Here is a 12,898-nt window from a genome sequence, read left to right on the forward strand (position 1 = left end):
AAGCCAAAGTTAGGGTTTCAAAGTAGGGTTGGGAAACACGTTTTGGGTTTCAAATCAGAGTTTGGGGGTTCAAGCCATGGTTGGGGTTTCAAATGAGGGTTTCAAGCCAGATTTGAGGATTCAAACAAGGGTTGGGTTTTCAAAACAGCATTAAGGTGTCAAAACGGGGTTTCAAGACAGGGTTGGGGTTTCAAATTAGAGTTTTAAATCAGGGTATCAAATTAATGTTTCTAGTCAGGGTGACGGAGAAGAAGAAAATGAAGAAGTGGGACTTAAAAAGAAGATAAAGAAAACGAAGAAGAGTTTGGCGGGGGTGCGTCTGTAAACCCGGAAATGAGGGACTGGGAGCTCCTCACCTTTCGCTGCTGCTTCTCCCAGGCGGGGTCCAGGAGCATGTCCCGGTCCCAGTCGTCCTCCTGCTGCATGTAGACCTGCTCGTCGTCGTAAGAATCCATAGCGTGAGGTGAGCGAGCGCCAAACAGCTTCTGTCTGTCTCGGCTTCTCTTCCCTTGTGGGTTTGTGTGCGTCCGCCGGCTGCCTCTCCTCAGCCCGCTGCTTCTTCTCCTCCTCCTCCTCCTCAAGACGGCGAGTGTGTGTTAGGGGGAAAGATTCGACGGTCCGCCTCCGGCTTCCCCCTCGCTCTTTCTCTCTCTCTCTGCTAAACTCTTGTTCCTCTGCGCTGTGGTTCCCCCGAGGGAGGCTTCGTTCAGAGGGAGGCAGGTCGGCACAGAAAAAAGAGAGAGAGACAGGGGGAAAAAAACTTTGCAACAGACGAATGACATCGATGGCCAAAGCAAAGGAAAGCTGATTGGACGCCACGGGGATGCAAGCCCGCCCTGCTTGACTCTGATTGGTCGACTCAGCTGTCATCCATCAGGCTTGCGGCAGATTTCCCGCCCATGCTTGACTTCCAAGTGTGATTGACGGGCGACTTGAGGCTAATTAGCCTAAAACAAGTGTGATTTAAATGTAGCAGAAGGTGAGACGGATTTGTAACAGGACACCCACGGCAACTTTGCTGCCTGGTGAGCTGAAATACGGTGAAAGATGTTAGTTTATTAAACGAGCGATCGGAAATTAAATTATGGCGAAATACTCACTTCATTGGGTACATGTGCAAGGTGCACATGCTAAAGCACGGTTTCAAGCTAGATATTGAAATTTACAATGCGAGTTCCAAGTCTAGTTTAGGGTCTCAAATGGCACTGTAAAGTCTTTTTGACAGGCTAATAGAAATAATACTCAATATTACATAATACTCAAAGGCATATATTCTTCGTAATCTGTGGAAAACGATTTAAAGCGCAATCAAAACTTTCTTCTTCTACTCATGTGTGTACTTCATGACTGCATGGCACCACACTGCCCCTAAGAGGTCAACACATGCATATTTTCTTTTTAATATACTGTATTATTATTATTTTTGCTTTGCTACTCATTTATGTCCTGGTTGATCTTTCAAATTATTTCTGAATCAATCATGTTTATTAATCGGGATTTCAATATCAATCAAAAATAATCGTGATTAATAATTATTTCTTTAATAACTTAGCCCTACGAGCGTATTACAATATGCTTATTAAAAACAAGGTGACCGGAACATCCGAATGAGCAGACCAGATGTACACCTTCCACTCTTTTGATTGACATTGTCAATCAAAAGTATGCAAATACATGATTAGCGAATCATATCAGCTGTGCGTAAAATATTGCGTAGCATTGCTAAAGCATTGGGTGCGGCTCACACTGTGCTGCATTAGCAATTAGCAATAGTCAATTCATCAATGACAAATACATTTACTACTCATTCATTTAAAATATAATTAGACTACTATATAATAATGCTTTTGTAGCTGAAAACAAGCTCACCTGCTAGTATAAGATTTTTAACACAGTACATCCCATACCTTACATAAGGTACATCCTGTGTTTATGGTTACCGGACGTCACCCCACTTGTACACTCGTGTGAGATTTGGGGCCGACTTGTTAAGATGAGACGTCAACACACCCAGTCGGGGAATAGTTTGCCAGGAATGTTCGAGCCATTACCAGCTATACATACGCCAGAAATACCTTACTAAGTCGTTTTGTGTTGCTTTGTCTCATTCAGGGGTAGGGTTTGAAATTGGGTTTTGAAGTCAAGCGTAGGGATTTAAATGAGTGTTTTCAAGCCGCCTTTAGGGTTTTAAGTCAAGGTTGGGGTTTTAAATGAGGTTTTTAAACCAAGGTTGTTTCGCTCACACTCAAGTCTTTTTAGGTTATTTTTGATAGCACACACACATTGCCTATAGAAGCAAAGGTGAGTCAGTGTCAAGTCAGACAGTGTGCAGGTTTCTCTGCCTTGTAAGGTAACTCGTCTTCCTCTTCTTCTTCCTCCTCCTCCTTTTCCTCACTGAGGTGAGGCGGGGAGAGCCCCAGTCAGTCGTAGTCAGAGTCGGAGCGCTCTTCCATATATGGATAAACTTCCAAAGGGGATGAGATGAATGTTTGGGAAAGTGATGTCACGGATAGACTGTTGCAAGACAGGCATACACTTTGTTACGTACGCAATGTGTGCGTGGAATTTAAAAAAAAATACATATTAGTCACAATCAAACCTTTAGATTTAAAAATCCACAAATATTACAGGAAAAAAAATGTAAGAAAAAATACATTCTTAGTAATATTTGAAAGGCGAAAATGAAATAAAATACCAAAATATTTACTTATCAAAAAAAATATATTGCTTTTTGTAATACAGATTAATTCATTGCTTGTTTTTTTGTTTTAATTATATGAAAAGAGGACCTTGAAAAAAGGAAATTGCATATTAAATCACAATCGCAATTGTTTCGTTCAGCTCTGGTACATTCTTTATCCTCTGCAAAGAGCAACTCATATTAGCGCTGCACTGATGATCTATGAGGACACTGAGTAGCAGTATATGTCTTGTCTGTCCTATAACGCCTGGCAGGATAATTGCGATTCAAAAAAATCGATAGAAAAAAAAAGAAAAGAAAATGCTTTAGTAATATTTGGAGGTCTCATTGTATTAAAAAAAAAAAAAGTGTCTTAACCACATCAACCTACTCTTTAGCATCAAGTTCTGCAAATCCGGTTTGGACACTGTGATGACATCGTCTTCTTTCTCATCCACGGAATTCCAAGGACATGGACGACGGCAAAGTCAGGTCATGTGAAGAACCGCCACCGCCGCTGGTGCTGAGCTCACTGGCAGCTTCCCAAGGTATTCCAGTCATGTTGAGAAGAGGAACGCTTGGCCTTGTATGGGATGATGATCCCATTGACTTGTACTGTGATGCGTTTGTGGTCAAACGAAGCCAGTCGGACAGTCCTCGTGTAAATATATGAGCTGGCAGAGTCAAGTGCCTACTAAAAGAAGACTGGCCATGAAGAGATTAAATGCTATGAAAGTATATCGCATATTTAAGTAATGAGCACAATGATCACGGTTATCAGTGTTGTCATCAAAACAATAATGTACAAAAAAAAATACATTAATTCACTGCCATTGACAGCAATAGACGTCAAAAATTAATTGGAACTATTAGTTAAAAAAAAAAAATCCCATTTTTTGTTAAGAGTATGAAAGCCTAGATTTTTTTTTTGTACATTTAGAACTGATATAAAATTTGTGATTAATCGTGAGTTAACTAGTGAAATTATTAAATTAATACTAAATAAGCTTTTTTTTGGAAAAGATTATTAAAAATTAGGTGCGTCAGGCGATTCCAATTTTTAATCGTAATTAATCGCATGACTGCACTAGTTAAGTCACGATTAATCACAAATTTTATAACTGTTCTAATACAATAAAAAAAAATCTAGGTATTCATACTATTGTTAACTAAAGTGGGAAAAATGTTAAACTAATAGAAATAGTCCAAATGAATTTTTCACGTCTATAGCCGTCGATGGCAGTGAATGAGTTAATATATTAGACCAAAAAAAGCTACAATCATTCAAATAAAATCTACAAAATAATTCAAAAACATGAGGAAGTAATTTAAAACAAAGTGCAAAACTTTGAGGAAAATTATTAGTTAAAAAAAAATATATCACAAAAATATTAGATCATAATATAAACAATATGAATACACAGTTGATTTGGGTGAAAACACGAGCGGAATTTGGAAAAAAGGTTTTGCTCTAGCATTGCACTAAATCAGCAATGGGTGGTGGCCATGTATTATTATTATTATTATTATTGCTACTATGACTGAGTGTTTCACCCAATGCAATCAAGCCTCATAGTTGTGTGAACGTGGCCAGGCAGAGAGGGCGTTTCCCACCACGGCGAGCATGTACAACCAGTTTACCTTTCCTGGATATATGCCAAAACTAATGTCAAAAACTAATGTAGACAACCAATAAAAACTTTACAAGTGCAGTCAAGTTTCAAATGTAGGAGGGCGAACTATTAAAAATATGTAAAATATTAAACACATTTAAGAAGAAAAATACAAAAAAAAGTATACATAAAAACAATAGAAAAAAAACTGTGACAAATGTAGAAAAAATAAAATATATAAGAGCTTTTGAATTGTCAAGCGCCGAGTGTAAACACGCCTCGGGTGCGCGAGCATAAATGAGCGTCCCAGAGGAGTCATGAGGTTGAAATCAAGGATGTCCATTTCCTGCAGATAATTCTCCAAATTAGGCTGATCTTGAAGCACTTCTTGTTTTCCACACTTCTTTCGAATGTAATGCGAAATATAATAGTGTGCTGTCCTCCAGTGGTGGAAACTGGAACTACACGCAAAATATACTGTACACAAGGCAGAACAACATACCAGTAATTAAAATGTCTAACAATAATAATGATAAAAAAAAGTAGTGGGACCGCAAACTCAGAATCTGGGATGGAAGGGAAATGCTTCAAATATTGTTCATTTTTTGGTAAATATGACATCTTTATTGCCATGTTTTAATGGTTGCGCTAAAATAAAATGCCTTCATTTGAATACCACAAATTATTTCAGTCTAGACAAAGAAATTGGATTTTAAAGCATAATTGGACAGGTTCCCGAAAAAAAGGCAGAAAGTTTATTTAAGCAAAGAACAAAGGCGACATAACATTTGTTTCTAAGAGAAGGTAGGTAGGAAAGAAGGAAGGAAAGTAGATAGGTGGGAAGGAAGGAAACAAGAAAAACTCATGTGAAGGAAAAAAGGAAGCAAATAAAAAAGGTTGCATGAATAAAAAGCAGGTTTGAAGGAAGAGCAGGAAAAGATAATTTCCCTGTGATCCAAGGACAACCAAGTCAAAGGGGGAGTTTGGGCTGGAGAATAAACCAGCCTTTTTATTGACAGAAAACAACATGTCCGACTTGTAGCGGTATAAACACAAACGCATTCTTTTTTCGGCGCCTCTCAAGACAAAAAAAAAAAAAAAGTGGACGCTTGGCGTCAAACACTTTTTAAAAAATGGCAAGTCAGTTCATGTCCAGATCAACAACTTTACTTCCTGGTACTGAAAACAATATGTCAATGCTTAGAATCATTAACTCATTCCCTATCCCTAATCACTGCCTAGTTCTTTTTTATTTTATTTTGTTATTTATCAACTGTGTTAGCGCTTAGGCCAAAGTATATAAATTTTTTTTTAAATAAATAAAAAATTTAAAAAACATTATTTTTGCATTATCTTGGGGCCAGGAAACTGTCAAAATAAGTCAGGGAGTTCCATTTAGAGAAAAGTAGTGCCTTGCCGCAGTTTTGTCACATCTATAGGCAATCACAACCCTTTTTGGGGAGGGGCTGCAATTACTCGCAGATTTTCGCTAATCCGAGTTATTGATTGCTCCCCTTCAATTTTTTTTTATTGTACTGCAATTACCTATAGATGCCACAAGATGGCATTAAATGACCACTTGTCTAAATGTAGCTCCTCAACTAATTTTAGCATGTCATCAGATGGCCCCAAAGCAATATTGTTAAATAAAAACAACAGCTAAATGATTAGTGAATCATACCAAAAAAACACCGTGTGTGTTCTACTTCACTCCCTGCCTTTTTTTTTTTTTAAGTCACATGACTTTCAAACAAAGGAAATGCCGACTGGAAACAAAAGCGGCGACTATGTTTTGAGCTTCTTCTCTGAGGAGCCACACTCACCCTCTTCCGATCCCGCATGAGTCCGCTTCTGCGTGGAGACTTTTAGCCTTTCTCCCGTCCTCGTGTCCGCTGCCTCCGCAACGCCATCAGCCTCGTCCTGCGGCTGTCTGTCAGCGGTGGCGTCTCGGTGGCGCCCGTTCCCCCCCGCCTCCCCGTCTCCGTCGTCCGAGATGGCCTCAGTCCTGCCGTGGCGTCCCGTCGCTGGCTGGCTGACGTCCTCCTGAGTCTGGGGCGACATCACCGGGCTGCCGCACACCAAATCCGACAAGCTGAGACGCTGTTTCCCGGCGCCGCGTTCCGACTCCGACTCCTCCGAGGACGTCAAGTCGTGGACGGCGATGGAAGGGTAGCTACAAGAGTCAACGGCGGAGAAGAGCGCCTGCCCGGTGGAGTCGGGCCACTCGCTGGCGCGCGACGCCACGCGCATGCGTTGCCGCCTGGTCACGTTGCGCCGCCGCACGGCGCTGCGCCGCTCCTCGTCCTCGCTGCTGGAGCTGGAGGCGCTGGCCGAGGAACTGGAGGCGCCGGCGGGCAGCGAGGGCGATGTGGACGAGGGGATGGAAAAGGTGGCGTAGTCGCGCGGGCTCGGCGAGCGAGGGCGCGGCATCGGGTCCAGCCAGAACTCACTGTCCGAATCGGAGTCGTCGTTGGAAAAGCCCGACGGCGGCCGGCTGATCCGTCTTATCCCTCCCGAGCTGGAATTATCAGAGTCATCAGCTCCGACTTCTGCTTCGGCCACACCTTCGCCTGCCGCCGCCGCTGCTGCCGCCGCCGCCGCAGCCGTGGTAGCGCGGGTGGTACGGCGGCCGCGGGCGTGCAGCTGCATGATGGCGTCCTCGCTCAGGTCCGAGTCCGAGTCCGAACTCCAGCCCTCTAATTCGCGCCGCACCAGTGAGTCGAAGAAGGCCATCATGCGCGGGTCCTCCTGGATGGACTGGCTGACGTAATCGTGCGACAGGCCGCTGCCGCTGTTCAGCACCAGGTTGATGTACTCCTCGTGCGTGTACAGGCTGCGGCACGTGTCCTCCACGCAGCCGTCCAGGTCGCCCAGGCTGTCGGGCTGCTGGTAAGGACTCCACACCTGACGCACGCAGTCAACAACCAGCATTTGAAAATCGGCGCCGCAAGTGCCAGGATGCTGGCGTAAAAATAACACTTACTACTTTTCTATTACAGGTAGAGAAAATTATTATATTGTAAATAAATGAATTTGTCGCAATCAATTCACCTTTTTTTTTTTTTTTAAGTGATCAACTTTAAACATTTCTTGATAATATGTTATGTGACCTCACTAGTCTACACATGACATTCTGATTAATATTACATTTGTGGAATATGAGTTATGAAGCAAAATCCAATATCAGAGGGCGGCCATTTTGCCACTTGCTGTCGACTGAAGATAACATCAATGTTGCACATGTCTCAGGTAATAACCAATCACAGCTCAGCTTCAGAAAACAGGTGACACAATCACAGCTCACCTGTTTTCTGTAGCTGGGCTGTGATTGGTTGTTACCTGAGCAACATTGATGTCCTCTTCAGTCGACAACAAGCGGCAAAATGGCCGCCCCCTGAGATGGATAAAAACAGCTGGATTTTGCTTCTTAATTCATATTCTATATATTAAAGCTGCAATATGGAACTTTTCCCCCCAAAAATAAATTTACAGTAAGCTTTTTATTTGACTATTTATGCCTTCTAATTAGTAGATAAACACCTTAGCTGTTCACAATGGGTACTCCTGCAAGCCTATGCCCAATAGTTTTCAGACTGGAATCGGGTTAGAATTTCCCGGCGCCCTGTCTGCGGATGTGACGTAATGTGCGTGGAGCGTATGTGAAGAACGGTATTGCAGTTTCATTTTTCGCCAGCAGGTGGCAGTAGCGATTCAAAAATGGAATATTCTATTCAGTAGCTTTAACACACTATCAACCAGAATACCATATATTAGTAGGGCTACATATTATTGTAAAAAATTTTATGGGGTTGACTTTATGCCCTTTTCTGGTTAACAAAAATCTTTACCCACCTTGATGACTTTTTCCACCCCAGAGGAGCAGATCATGTACGTGTGCGGGTTGAAGCGCACCTGGTTGACGATGGAGCGGTGGCCCTTGAGGACCATGAACGCCCCGTTCACCACCCGACCTCCTGAAAAGCAAAAGGTAGCAGCAAAACACTTTGTTTTCCTGCATAAACAAAACAAAAAAAGAAAAAAAAGTAAAAAGAACTCACCCGTGTCAGGATCCTTGGGGATTTTCCACATGTAAAGGTTAAAGTCATCCGAGCCGGAAAGGATGTACTGAGGTCAAACACAAGGGAAGACCGAAGACGTGTCAGGATATTAAAGTGCAGATAGATGTAAATCAGTTTTTTTTTTTTTTTTTTTATTCCTTTGACGCCACAATTTTTTTTTTTAAGGTGCGATTAATCCCTTACTTGTAAAGCATGTACTGGGGGAATTCCAGTTGCAACGCAGCAGACATGTCCACGTCCAAATTTAGCAATAATAAATGTAATAATAATAATAATGCATATAATTGTGGAGAGTCGGGTCAAGTAGTATTTTATAATTTTAAAAATGTGCAGGATTTCACAAGTTACTTCATGTTAAAGATTAGATAGCTCTTAATATGAAAAGAAAAATGCGCTGAGCTGTCACCAATGTGTTACGAATGCAATTATGCCATCTAGTGGCAGATAAATGATCTCAACACAAATCAATATCACACGTTTTTACAGTACATCTTTTTAACTCAATTTTATGCAGAATTATGAAATTACTATATCAATGACTAAAAGATGCAGCCATATTTCAATTAGTTTAAAATTTTTCCCCACTTTAAAGTTGACAAGACTATGAAACTTAGAAGAAAAAAATATTGTACATTTAGAACACATATAAAATTTGCAATTAATCGTGAGTTAACTATTGAAGTCATTTTTTTTTTTTAAATGGCATATAATTTGAAGTTGGAACCAAGCGTGCCGACCCACCTGATCGCAGTCGCCGGCGAAGCAGCAGCTTTTCATGGTGCAGTAATTGAAGTAGCCCTGGTTGTCGAACTGGTAGCTGGGCAGGCGCGAGTGCAGCTCGTAGAGGACGGGCGGCAGGCGGCGGCGCAGCGCCAGCAGCTGCGTGCCCGTGCTGTTGAAGCGCACGCTCATGGCGCTCTGCAGCGACATGCTGCCGCCGTAGCGCAGCAGCGTACTGACAACAACATAGATTCGTGGGACACTGCGTCATGGGGACGTCAAGGATTTGTTTTTCTTCTTCAGAATTTGAATGGAATTGCAGTGGATAGGGATACATTATGGGGAAAATCCGGGAACTACAGTGGGCCAACTACATTTTTGTAAAAATGAATCCCGAAAAGGAATAGCTTTCAGATTAATCTTGAGCTCAATTAAGGTAAATCCACCAGATTTTATTGCTAACATAAAATGACCCAAAAAAATCTCACTCTCGTTCCCAGAATTTGATGGTTTTTTTTCTTGTTTTTCAAAATTTTTAAAACATGTCTTGGACAATTATTGTTATGACAATAGCTCTGATAATAACATAACACATTTCACACCTTGTAGCAGGAAAACTGTCATCTGAAACGCGCATGAAATAGAGACAGTGCCACCTGGTGGACACTTCATGAGGTACAGTTTGCTAGCATAGCTTAGATACTCAAATAATGATGAACTCGTCTTAGTTAAACCTACATTTACAAGTTTCAACTGTTTGTGAGGCCCTGAAGATAATTGTGATTGAAAGGAGGAATTTGCCCAAATGCTTCAAACCATGGCGTTCTAACCTGCGCGGCTTGCGGATGTCCCACAGCCCGACGCCTTCCTTGGAGTTGGCGGTGGCGAGCAGTCGGGGCTCCACCGGGTTGAACATCACGCTGTGAAAGGCTGACGGGTAATTGGCCAGGCAGAACGGTTCTGGAGACGGGAAAGAAATTATATTAAAATACACGTTACAGGCCCGACTGCCCTGAACGGGCCGCGGCAGATAGATCACGCGATACCTCCATGCGGCGGCTCTCGGGTATCCCAAATGAGGACGCGGCCGTCGTCCGACGAGCTGGCGAAGACGTTGTCGTTTACCGGGCTGACTGAGAGGCTGTACACGGCGTCGATGTGCAGGAACACGTTGAGCGTCTCTCGCCTGGAACAACAACAACAATAAACAATTATTTTGTTTTCCTGATGAGCTATTGGGCTAAAATGCTAATGCTACGTACCGCTCCACATCGTGAAGAATCACCTGCTCGTCGTTTCCTGTTCCAAAGCAAACAGAAACAAGGGATGCACAATAATGCTATTTTTTTTCAACCGATAACGATAAACCAATAATTTAGAAAGTGTCAATGTCAGTAATTGATAAGTAAGCCGATAATTGTTTGCAAAATATACTTTTGAGTCCTACTATAAGTCTAACATGTACAAATACATTGAAAAATTGTGTAATGCTCCATGAAGCTGAATTTTATTGCTATCTCTGCTTCAAAGACAACCAGGAAGTCATTTTGAGTTTGCCAAAACAAAACAGTCACGTTTTTAAAATGTAACAAAAACTGCGAGGGTGTTTTGTGATCTGTGAGAGAGTGCGCAGTAAATTATCATGGGAAGATTTTTATGCAGCCTGGTGATTAATTGGATAAAAAAAAAAAAGTTTAAATTTCCATCCCTTTCTTAAAAATAAGAGATTGCAAATTGACAGTGCAGGAAATGCACAATTATCTCTTTGACTGCCAAAAACGTTAAATAACGTTTCGTAAAATCCTATGGAGGAGTGCCAAAGACGTTAAAAGACGTTTTTTTTTAAAACAGGTGAAACTAACCATTTTCTATTGTTGATTACTCAAAAACGGAATAAGGTAGAAACAAACTTTTTTTTCTGATGGAAGATGAGAGTCCAATCTTGTTTTGGTAGTATGTGTGTTTCCATAGTCCAAACACATAATTTTCTATGGACCTTGAAAGATCAGTCAAAATGCTTAAAATCGGCTGGCACCCACGGCATCTCTTTTCTAAAAACGTCTGGCAGTCAAAGAGTTAAGATTGGAGGTGCAATAATTAATTGATTGACAACTAATCAATTATCAAATTAATAATTATTTTGTTCATCTGGCAGTCAAAGAGTTAATACACATTTGTACTGACGCAATATATTGTCACAAATTCGGATAATTCAATGACGATGTTGAGTGTGAATTTAGAAGAAATAACAAGGGAACAAATGCAAGAAAACCTTCTCCTGGTCGTGTGAAAGGGGCTGCTGGGGTGCACATTACCTCCAGAGAAGACCTTCGTGTTGCTGCTGTCAAAGGCAAGGCAGAAGATGTTGGACAGATGTTCTCCCTTCAGCTTGAGTGGCTTGGAGCGAGCGTGGAGGGCTTCTTCCATGTGCCACAAGAGCACCCGGCGGTCGTCTCCACCTGTGGACATTTAAAACAACAACTCCATGACGCAAAAGATTCAGACAAGTGAGGTATTTCCAATTCATGGCCTTGTTTAAGAGAATGATTTGATATCGGCGACATATTTGTGGTGAATGTGTTGCCTAAAAACCATCAGCGTCTGGCGTTAAGAAATTCTCAGTCTAATCTGGAACATACATTTTATTTAATTTTTTTCCCCTTATTTTAGCCAATTCTACTTTGAACAGTGTTAATACACAAGTACACGTACTACTTTTTACCTACTCTGTAAATAAGGTACGGAGTTCAGACTGAACTTTTTCTACTTGTACTTAATACAGGAATCGAATCATCGACTTTGACCAGTCTTCATAAACCAGAAAACAGGCTTAGACGATTCACAAAAGATGACATGGCTGTCATGCTACCAGGAGGCCCATTACGACTATTTTTAGCCACGTCAAAACAATATTATGCTAGTGGAGACAGAATGGCGGGCTAAGTGGGCGGCTCCGTGAGCACCCTGGGGCCGCTTCAGGAGCTTCACCCGGCCGGGCTGACAAACGGCCACCGTCCGCCGTGGCTTGTGAAGCTAATGTTTTGATGTTAGAAAAGCTAAGCTAACGAGAACACTTGAGAAAGCGGAGCGTGCTAGGCAGCTAGTTAGCTTAGCACGCTAAGCTATCTAGCACTACGAAGCAGCCCCTTTCCTTTCTATGCTAGCAAAGTTAGCTCGGGGGGTGGGTTACACACCGGACACCAGCCACTCGCCACCGTTGTTGGAGAACTCGATGGCGTTGACGCAGCCGAAGTGTCCCAGCATGTCCTTCTTGTACAGGCTGGTGCAGCCGGCCAGCCTGCGCCGCTGGAACTCGTCCTTCATCAGCGACTGCCCCGTCAACCCGCGGCGGGACAGAAAGCCCACCGACGAGCGCATACCGCATCCCTTTAGTTCTTTCATGGCGGTGGTACTGAGTGACTAGCAGGCTCCGTGCTCGTTGCTCATCTGCTGGCCGACCCGTGACGCCCGTAGCCCGGCGCGGTGCTCATTGTTGTGGCGGAGGCTGTCGAGGGATGGCAAGTCCGAGGAAAGGCTTCCTACTCGGGTCGCTGGAGTGGAGGACCCACACGTCCGTCTCCCCCTGCCTGTCAGATGAAGCATCATCAACACTACTGTGAAGATGTGAAATAATTATACAATTATTATATTACATTTTTCTTTATATATATAAGGCTATTCACTATTATCTTAAAAACATTTTACGTATTATGAATTAATCGTTTTCGGAAAAAAAATGAAAATCATTTTATTTTTAGTAAATCATTTAGTGAAATTGTTTTTTTCCCATCATTATTCAATAATTG

At 42.2% G+C, this 12,898-nt stretch overlaps 2 protein-coding genes and 1 long non-coding RNA gene across 6 annotated transcripts in view; 1 reads left to right on the plus strand and 2 right to left on the minus strand.

Annotated features, from left to right (window-relative positions):
- Positions 1-1,290, minus strand: part of actn1 (actinin, alpha 1) — a 40,147-nt gene extending 38,857 nt beyond the window's left edge. For 2 of the 4 annotated variants that reach the window (XM_077560107.1, XM_077560104.1), the window contains exons 1-2: positions 1,101-1,290; positions 357-1,030 (exon numbers count right to left, since the gene is read on the minus strand). In XM_077560107.1, the coding sequence (XP_077416233.1) occupies positions 357-455 (99 nt within the window). In that variant the 5' untranslated portion in view covers positions 456-1,030; positions 1,101-1,290. The remainder of the gene's footprint in view (positions 1-356; positions 1,031-1,100) is intronic. The other 2 variants (XM_077560106.1, XM_077560105.1) reach the window with 2 other exon arrangements.
- LOC144047538 (uncharacterized) lies at positions 316-5,597 on the plus strand. Its single transcript, XR_013293111.1, has 2 exons — positions 316-463; positions 3,079-5,597. It is a non-coding gene; the product is annotated as an uncharacterized LOC144047538 (long non-coding RNA).
- dcaf5 (ddb1 and cul4 associated factor 5) lies at positions 5,272-12,680 on the minus strand. Its single transcript, XM_077560108.1, has 9 exons — positions 12,287-12,680; positions 11,408-11,551; positions 10,355-10,391; positions 10,139-10,278; positions 9,923-10,052; positions 9,114-9,327; positions 8,352-8,418; positions 8,146-8,267; positions 5,272-7,197 (listed from the first exon to the last, which is right to left on the minus strand). Exons 1-9 carry the CDS (start codon positions 12,492-12,494, stop codon positions 6,079-6,081), a joined length of 2,181 nt encoding a protein of 726 aa, XP_077416234.1. The 5' UTR covers positions 12,495-12,680; the 3' UTR covers positions 5,272-6,078.
- Positions 12,681-12,898: the final 218 nt, after the last annotated feature.

The sequence above is a fragment of the Vanacampus margaritifer genome, chromosome 1, assembly GCF_051991255.1.
Source record: "Vanacampus margaritifer isolate UIUO_Vmar chromosome 1, RoL_Vmar_1.0, whole genome shotgun sequence".
In the NCBI taxonomy this organism is placed as follows: Eukaryota; Metazoa; Chordata; class Actinopteri; order Syngnathiformes; family Syngnathidae; genus Vanacampus; species Vanacampus margaritifer.

Coding starts and splice junctions, on each gene's coding strand:
- dcaf5 (XM_077560108.1), bottom strand. CDS start 12,494: ATGAAAGAACTAAAGGGATGCGGTATGCGCTCGTCGGTGGGCTTTCTG. Junction 8,419..9,113: donor TCGCCGGCGACTGCGATCAG/GTGGGTCGGCAC, acceptor GTTTGACCTCAG/TACATCCTTTCCGGCTCGGA. Junction 8,268..8,351: donor CCCCAAGGATCCTGACACGG/GTGAGTTCTTTT, acceptor TTTGCTTTTCAG/GAGGTCGGGTGGTGAACGGG.